The sequence below is a fragment of the Silurus meridionalis genome, chromosome 17 (assembly GCF_014805685.1).
Source record: "Silurus meridionalis isolate SWU-2019-XX chromosome 17, ASM1480568v1, whole genome shotgun sequence".
NCBI lineage: Eukaryota > Metazoa > Chordata > Actinopteri > Siluriformes > Siluridae > Silurus > Silurus meridionalis.
Window position 1 is genome coordinate 24031814 of NC_060900.1, and position 9874 is coordinate 24041687.

The following is a 9874-nucleotide window of genomic DNA, read 5'->3' on the forward strand; positions in this document are numbered from 1 at the left end:
TATCCGTCTCCATCACACTGTGGGTCTGTGGAATGCTGACTTCTGATTGGTCTGTCAGGTCACTCAGAGACTTCAAAGGAGGTTTACCTCAACTGACTTTACCCTTAAAAAGAAAATGCTTAAAGCACTAATGTGGTTTTACTAACTCCAGGATACAGGATAGTGACTCTGACGTTAGCTAAATAACAAGGTGGTCAGCCATTTTTATCCCACTTATATTTATATTTATGAACATCAATGTTAATTATATTTGCCTAAATTGTCTAAGACTTTGTTTAATGGTTACTGTTAGAGAAAGAACAAAAACATTAGCTTGGGTTCTACATTCTGGGTAGCTGCTGTAGCATTGCCTCAGCTGTAACTCTGATTGAATACTTCATACACTACATTAGTATATATCTACTTGTTTTCATAAATATTAATTACCCAGCAACACAACTAGCTACTACAACACCAACAATCACTGTGATTACTAGCCAGCTGGTCATACAAAATTTTATATAGCCATATACAAGGGATAAACTTATAGGCACTTAACATATAAAGATTTTCAAACTTCTTTATTTCTGTAAAACTGCTTTGGGACAATATCCATTGTTAAAAGTGGTATACAAATAAAACGGAATTGAATTGAATGGAATAAAAATGTATTTTATGGATTGATTAGCTATGTAGTTATTTGTGGTTTGCTCAAATGGTATCTTAACATTCTACAGCTAGCATTTATGGGCAATATGCTAGGCTAAGCACAATAAAAGAACAACATAAACAGCATTAGTGTTTTATTCCCCTTAACCCTTTTTTAAAATAAACAAATAACAATTCATATCTGCTTATAATTTTATTGAATGATGTGTAAGTGTGTTCCTGTTCTCCCTTATGTTATAGCAGCTGTTCCAGAAAATAGATTGTTACTTTCCGACCAATCAGAATTCAAAAGGGAATGTACGGTAGGAGAAGTGTGTTTCCAAAAGTAATCACTTTGGCCACAGGTACACCCTCTCTTTCAGACTGAGCAAAGTGTGTGTGTTTGTGGGTGGATTGGAGTGGTGGACTGTTAACAGGGAATGAAAGAGGGGTTTTGTGAAACATGTTTTCTTTTTACGCCCCCTTGCTCTCTGTCTGTGTGTGTCTCTCTCTCTTCAACTCTCTGTATATCTTCCTCTCTCTCTCCACAGCCTGAGAGTATAAGAGGCTCATACACACACACCACTCAGTGATTAAGAAAATCTCACATACATACACAAATCATGTACTTGCGTTTACTTTGCACATGTGTGTGTCTGTCTATGTGTGTGAGCCTCACATACGGTCTACGAACAAATCGGAGGGATGAGAGACAGCAGAGCCATGCGGTGGCAAGAACATCTAGATTTAACACACCTGCACATCCAGGTAAGTTCTCAAGGCTCTTGCTTATTATTTCGCATTTTATCCATGTAACCGTGTCTCAAATCACACACTTTTAATAGGAATGTGTTCGAAAGGACATCAAAGGAACTGTTTTTTTTCCTTCATAACAGAGATGGTATAAATGTATGTAAAATTATTGTTTAGATTAAAAAAGAAAACGTTATTGTTATTGTTTTGCTGTGCAAAAAATTTGCTTATAAAGATTGGTATGAAGCAAATATTCAACATTATGTAACATTAATTCATAATTCATAAACACACACACCTCAGATTGCAGTTCTGCAGAAATTGCACTTTGTCCCATCCCTCTTTGTTATATTTGTTATGCAAACAAAAAAAAAATATTTTGCCTTAAAGACACAAAGCATGTATAAATGCTGAATATGACTTTATCTGTTGCTTAAATTAGTACATAAATGTTTAGTTATTATAATGTCCAAGGTGTTTTGTTCCACATGCTTAAATATTTAAATATGTGTAGTAATAGTCCTAATTTAAAAAATTTGTGGTTCTGAAAGAAGTTGAAAGTTCCAGAAACTTGAACTGTGCAATAATAAATGTGTGTGTGTGTGTGTGTGTGTGTGTGTGTGTGTGTGTGTGTGTGTGTGTGTGTTTCAGTGACCAGCTCTCAGTGCCTGGTAAATGGGATCTTTCTCCATGAGGGAGCTGTTTGGTCTCCAGATGCATGTAACATGTGCCATTGTAGAAGCGGTGTGGTTCAGTGCCGTGGAGTGCCCTGCCAGAATATAGGTATACACACATGCACATGCACATGCACACGTACACACACACACACACACACACGCACACAATGCCCCAAGGTGATTATGTATACTTTTTACTTTCACACATTTATTACACAATTATGTAGCTGTGAGTCTCCAGTCACCTGGATCCACTCCTACTACTGGTTGCCATAGTAACTTTAATCAGTGGGTGATGCAAATAGCATTTAACTATCAACAGCAAATCTGGAGACGATCGTTTGTGTCCTAGTGTCTTTGATCAGAATTGGAAGTTGCTACACCAAGTTGCTTAGTTTTTGCTTCTCAGCAGTGACACTTTCCTGGACACACCTACATCTAGTCACTGACACTTGCTGCTCCCCTTGTCGCTGAAAACATATGATATTTGATCGCTTTGTCATTGCGAGTCACTTTAAGTGTGACTGTAGCTTTTCTCACACAAACTCCACCTTCTTCCAAACATCCAATAATTTATTCTTCACCAAGCCGAGACTGTAGGGAGACAAAAAAAAGAACTAAACACTCCAACAAAACCGTGGCCACTGTTGTAGAGAAAGACACACTCCAAGGGGTGGGACATTTACTATGTTCTCATTTTATAGGACAAACTCAAAGGTAGTTCAGAGTGTGTAATCAGAAGTTCTTTATGTTTTCCTAGAAATTATTATCTATAAATTTTAAATGAGAATATCTCAATACATACATATATATGTATATGTATAGTCAATCCAGTATATATATATATATATATATATATATATATATATATATATATATATATATATATATATATATATATTTCATAGGCAATTTAGTTTGGTTTGTAATGTCCATGTTGTTCTTTATTTATCTGGTTCATTTTCTAATATTGTTTGTTTCTCTAAATGTTCCCTGTGATTCTCATGATGTCTGCATCTGGTATCAGCTATACCTTCCTCAAGGCTTCAGGGTGGCCATCAGAAACCAGCCCATAGAGAGAAGCTGAAGAAATCGAGTGAAAAAAAGAAAGTCCATCCACAGAATGAGAAGAAGAAAGCATCACAGGGAAAAGTCGATGTAGAGGTCAAGCCAAAGACAATGCAGAGGCCTGCTAAAACCGTAAACGTGCGATGTGTAAATAATAAGAGTAATAAATAATGACTCTAAAATCACTTTATATGATTTTTTCGTTTTCTTCACACAGCTTCCACCTGCACAGAAGAAACATGCACCTCCATCACTACCAAATATGAAACAGCAAGCAACTGAGATAGGAATTGGGAATTCACCTATGGCCACTCCTCCTGACATGTTCCCAGATTCATACACCTATGATGACCATGATGATGACGACTACCTGGAAGATGATAGCGAATCTGATGAGGATGAGGATGATATCCCAGTTTTACATAACACTCACACCAAAAGTTCACCGTTCAGCAGAAATGTGGTGTCTCTTACCCAGAAGCTGAAAATGCCTGTATTACAAAGGCCACTCCCTCTTCCTACAAGGCCACCCAGAGTTTTGCCACCTAATGGAGGTGTTAGAGCTAGAGTAGGTGTGGTTAAAGGCAGAGGGGGTGGAGCCAATGTAGTAGGTCGTCCCGTTATCCGTTCCTCCAATTATATGGCATCTCTCCCAGCGGGATGCCTGCTGTCTGACACCCTGATTGCATGTGGCAACACTGGCTTGACCAGCATGCCTTTCATTAAAGATGCTGGGGTCAAAACACTTTACCTGTCAGGTGAGCAGGCACAAAAAGGTGGATAAACATGTTGTAAAGTTAGTAAAACCTTTCTAATTGTTACTTTCTTTTCAATTCTAATATTTTCTCTTTAACACAAACATATCTGTCTGTCTTTCTGTCTGTCAGATAATAAGATCAGTAAGATCCCGGTGCGAGCGCTGCACGGCTTACCCAATCTACAGTGGCTCGACCTGAGCAAGAATAAACTGGATGACACATCACTGGGGCTGAATGTGTTCCGGGTGAGAACAGACACACACTTGTAACAGCTATACACTTTCAGTAGTTTGGAAGAGACAGAGAGAAAGAATATTTCAGCGTTCTTAGAAATCACACAAAATAGACATTTTGTCGATTAGTTTTCTACAGCAGCACAACCCTGGCACCACAACTCTTTAATTGCTAATATAGCACAACAATTTGCCCATGAGTACAATTTTTACATTAATAAAAACCTGATATGTTTTACTTGATTGCAATGGCCTTGAAAAGACTCCATCCATAAATGAATATCTTCTACACCATGGTGATCCGTACACATGTATTTTCTTTTTCTGTTTCTTATTAATATAGTAAATGTCCCTGTGAACAATCTTATTTAGAAAATAATAGTGTCTTTGAAATTATGTATAGTGACAATGTAAAGTATTTGATATATATGAACCTGCACTACTGCTGTTATAAAAAATCAATTAGCCTCTGACCGAACAGAGACCAGAATGTAACATTTCTATCTATTGACCTTCAGATTCATGTCTATGGCTCATGTGTCAAAATACAATGTGTAATAAACACAAGCTACTGTATGAATAGCGAGTCAATGCAATATGTATTTACATAGACATGCTTCGGTTCGAACTGAATTCTCACTTTATTGTTGACGCAAATGCAAAAATATTCAGCACACCATGGGCAGACACCAAGATGTCAAGTTCCTTTTTCTCATACACGTGTTACAAATTCTGGCTCCATCCAGACTGAGAAGCATGATGCTCATTGTGTGTGTGTGTGTGTGTGTTTGTGTCTTTTTCAGAATCTGACCAAACTGCGTCGTCTGAATCTGGATGGAAATAATCTGACCAAAATCCCTCTGCTGCCGCCATCACTGCTGGAGCTGAAGATCAATGACAACAAACTGAGTGGACTCACACCTCACAGCTTTAAAGGTTCACACACACACACGTTTGCACGCAAGTTCAACAGTGTGAGGTTAAAAGGACAAACTTGGCGTCAGTTTTATTCTTGGCCCTGAGAATGATAAACTTTTACTTTTCCTCAGCGAGACAGGAATGTGTTTTGGATGGTTTTTTGTCATGCAGGTTTGTCCCAGCTGCTGACTCTGGAGATGGAGGACAATCATTTCCACGATGGGAATGTGTCTCCGGTGGCATTCAGGCCCCTCAAGAAACTAATTTACCTGCGACTGGACGATAATGACTTTAGAGCCATTCCCTCTGGCCTGCCTGCATCACTGAAGGTCATTACATCATCATCAACATCAACATCATCACTAATGATTAGTGTCATTAGTCCAAAAGACTTATTCTAAGTTCCACACACCTGTGGAAAATTTCTGAAAAACTTGTTTGCCTGTGGATTTTGTAATTTGGTCAATTCTTTCTAATGTCAGGCATCAAAACATCACGTATACATATAAGGTCCCATAGCATCCCAAATGCTAGAACACCCTCAAAATATCCCTCAAATAAGGGTATTTGAGGTGCCAGTCTCAGTGTCTAAAGCAGGGTGTTTTAAACGTGTCTTAAATGTTAAGACATGTTCGGCTTCCCCGTGTCCCTTGTCAGACTTTATCTAAGTATGCTGATTTACTATACAAAGTGCAAACTAATATGCTAACCTCTGTGTAGTCTGTTAAACAAAGCAAAATGTTAGGACTTATTAATATTTTTATAATATTGATATTTTTTTTATAGTGGTTTTCAAACAGATCTGTAAAATACTTTCAATATATATATTTTTTATTAAGGACACTTCAATCACAGAAGCATTTGGAATCTGTGTGTGTGTGTGTGTGTGTGTGTGTGTGTGTATGTGTATGTGTATGTGTGTGTATATGTGTGACCTCATGTAGGAGTTGCATTTGTCAGATAACCGGATCGAAGTAGTTCATGCCGGACTCCTCAATAAGACGGTGAACCTGCGGATCCTAAATCTGAGCCATAATAAAATCAGAGAGGACCGAATTGCGCCGAGAGCGTGGTTTCATCTACGGTCAGTCACCCAACATGGCTGGAAACTTTAAATAACCTAAATTATATTAAAACGTTAATGGTCAGTGGGTATGTGACAATTATTATCATTCAGTTGTTACTTATGTTAGTTATTAAACTTTATGCACCTCCAGTTTTACCAATATCTGGACTTTAACCAACTTTGTACTGGTAATACACAGAGAAACATGGCTTCCTGACAAAAAAAAGGCAAGATAAATACAAAATATAGAATATAAACTCAGAATATGTACTTGTTCCTGTCAGAAATAACACAAACTATGATGTTTGAACAAAAACACAAGTAAGGCAACAAGGCAGCCTTTAGAGGGCGCCACATCATTATTAGATGAGTCAGAGATCTGTGGTAGTGTGTTTGCAAATCACTTGGTTAGTTGGTGTCTAAAAGAGACAAATCTTCAAAATGTTCTTGTCTTTTCAGTAAGTTGGAGACATTGGATCTGTCCCACAATAAATTGGTCCACGTCCCCTCTTTCCTGCCTGTCGGTCTTGTCCAGCTAACACTGCACCACAATCAGATTGAGAGAATCCCAGGATATGTGTTTGCTCACATGCAGCCCGGTCTCAGCTCATTACACCTCTCATACAACCGGCTAAGGGAGGACGGCATCAATGAAGTGTCCTTCCTTGGTCTAAGACACTCACTGAATGAGCTGCTGCTGGACCATAACCAGCTCAGAGAGATTCCACGTGGGATTGTGCAACTCCGTGTCCTTCACGTCCTCCGCCTCAACCACAACTACATCAGGTTTGTGCGCAATCCTCACTCACACACTCTCACCCACAACTACATCAGGTTAGTCCCCACACACACCGGCTTAATGTGTACTACTCACACACTCTCTATTCCACACTGACCACAGCTACATTGGGTTAGTGCGCACTCCTCACAGCTACATTAGGTTAGTGCACACTTCTCACACACCTCACCCACAACTACATTCGGTTAGTGCGCACTCCTCACAGCTACATTAGGTTAGTGCACACTTCTCACACACACTTACCCACAACTACATTCAGTTAGTGCACACTCCTCACACACACTCACCCACAACTACATTCGGTTAGTGCACACTCCTCACACACTGACCTACACTCACCCACAACTACATCAGGTTAGTGGCCACTCCTCACACACACCAGCTTAGTGTGTACTACTCACACACAATCTATCCCACACTGACCCACAGCTACATTGGGTTAGTGCCCACTCCTCACACACACTCACCCACAACTACATTTGATTAGTGCACACTTCTCACACACTGACCTACACTCACCCACAACTACATCAGGTTAGTGGCCACTCTTCACACACACCAGCTTAGTGTGTACTACTCACACACACTCTATCCCACACTGGGTTGGTGCCCACTCCTCACACACTCACTCACTTTATTTTAGTGGGCACTCCTCACATCAGGCTAAAATATGTCAGGCTAAAATATGTCTATTTATATGTGTGTGTGTGTGTGTGTGTGTGTGTGTGTGTGCGCAGCTCGGTACCCATGAACACCCTGTGTGACATCACCGCCCGTGACGACTCCCCACTGCTCTCCGTTCACCTGCAGAATAACCTTATCGATCGGCGTTTAGTCCCGCCTACAGCACTCACCTGTATTAAACAGTACAGCAGTGTGATCCTTCACCCTCAGAGACACGAACAGATCTACGAGTGAACACACTCTTAAACACACTCGATTACACACAGTATACTCACATATAGAACCAACAAGCCAGGTGACAGTAGAACCTTTGGGGCAGGATTATTTCAACATTATGGTAAAAGTATATCTCATGTACCTGACATAAGAATAATAATGCAGTTACAATGTGTCATTTTTTCCCTCATACTTTATACTAATGAAGCTCATTTTTATTTTACTAGTTTAAAGTGCAAGTTTGTATCTGAATTATAATTTTTTATTCCAGAATGTATTGCGTTATACCAGTGAGACCGTAGATAAGTAAACATGTTAATCTGATTATAACATATACCGTATAGTATTTTTAATAGTGATAAATGTTGTGAAAACACACCTAATACACTTTTCACAGTATATATATTATTATTATTATATATGTTATTGTTTGTATATATATATATATATATATATATATATATATATATATATATATATATATATATAATAATAAATATTGTTATTATATAAAATTTAAATTAAAACGACATGGATGACAAATGCATATTTTGCATAGCTTTATTAATATGTCAGAGACTTTTTTAAATCCAATGAAAGCTATTTTCTCCAATATATTTTGTTATTATTTTATTTTATGTTTAATCATTTAATGTTAGAAGTTCAATAAAGTTGCTTTAAAAGAATTTAAATTTAGATTTAATTCAACCACATGTCTCTCTCACACACACACACACACACACACACACACACACACACACACACACACACATGCACATCCTAAGTTCATATACACACAGTTTATGGCCTTGATTATGTGTTTGTTGTGTACTACAGTCTGTTGTTACGATTCACTAAATAAAGTATCAGAGAGTTCAACCCATGCTGTGTTCTCCAGTTAGTCGAATACAGTCTAACACACACACACACACACACACACACACACACACAAGCATGCACATCCTAAGTTCATATACCCTTCTGTATTCCAGAATGTTACAGTCTAATGTGTGGTGCAGAAGAATGAATATAAGAATACAAACAAAACATATACAATATACTGTATAGTGAGAAAAAAAATGTCCATATTGCACTAAAGTAAGATGTAAAAAACAGAAAAAGAGTTTAAAGATAATAAGAGTTTGTCTTCAAATTTACAACAGGAATTCTATAACACACTGTATGATAGTGTGAGAATTTACAGATTATGCAATGAAAATCATAGACCTTTGTTCTGAAGAAAATGACTGTGCACTAAATGATTACTTTGATTAACAACCTAAAAAAGTATATCAGACATCAAGTATTTTGTAACACAGTAATACTACAACAAAGGTAAATCCGTTAAAGGAACAGGGCATGAGGTGCATAAGCAGAGCATGATTATGTTGGTTTAATTAATCCAACAGCTGGGAGTCACAGAGTTGGAATTTCTTTTGAAAGAAATATTAAATATTTGTGGTATATTGTTATATGGTGTTAGGAAAATCATATCACTTGCAGCAAGACTAAAGGAAAGGTCAGACAGGAACTGGTGAAAATTAGAAAATGCTTAATATGATGCATGATATGAAACTTTTAACTTTTGAAGGGAATTGGTGAGGAGGCCTTTCCTAACAACCTGTAACTAGATTCTCTTTCAAATAGATTAAGCTTGATAGTATTCCTGTACCTTTTTTGATGGAGTTTGTAAAGAACATTTATAAAGTCTCTCTGGATTGGTTACATGCTGTAATGGAAAACTCCCTGAGATCCAGAGAAGAAACCTTCAGAAGAACCACATTTCAGCAGGCAGAGCCCATCTATCTGTAAATCATGAATGAATTTTTAAGTAGGTGTTGAAGTTTGTGTAGCGCCCCCTGCCCTCCTTAGTGTGTCATGTCTAGGCTCTTTAGGGTGGGGCGATGGGTTCAATAACTTGGGGTCTATCGACCATAGAAATCAAAACACTCTGATACCTAAACTCTGAAATAAACGATAAAGAACCATTCGTAAAAGAAACAGTTGTGTATTTATTTCTTTTTTTAGCTATATAGAATATATTGCGATATGAATTATAATATATTTATTTATAA

General features: G+C 37.8%; 1 protein-coding gene across 2 annotated transcripts; it reads left to right on the plus strand.

Moving 5' to 3' along the window:
* The first annotated feature begins 1186 nt into the window (after positions 1-1186).
* On the plus strand, positions 1187-8187 carry si:dkey-6n6.1 (uncharacterized protein LOC100170811 homolog). Of its 2 annotated transcripts, none has more exons than XM_046871782.1 (10): positions 1187-1395; positions 2032-2163; positions 3085-3263; positions 3343-3883; positions 4013-4128; positions 4920-5052; positions 5206-5363; positions 5979-6118; positions 6560-6886; positions 7637-8187. In XM_046871782.1, exons 1-10 carry the CDS (start codon positions 1251-1253, stop codon positions 7815-7817), a joined length of 2052 nt encoding a protein of 683 aa, XP_046727738.1. In that variant the 5' UTR covers positions 1187-1250; the 3' UTR covers positions 7818-8187. The 2 variants fall into 2 exon arrangements, with proteins under 2 accessions (XP_046727738.1, XP_046727739.1); XM_046871783.1 differs by having other exon boundaries at positions 3085-3257.
* Positions 8188-9874: the final 1687 nt, after the last annotated feature.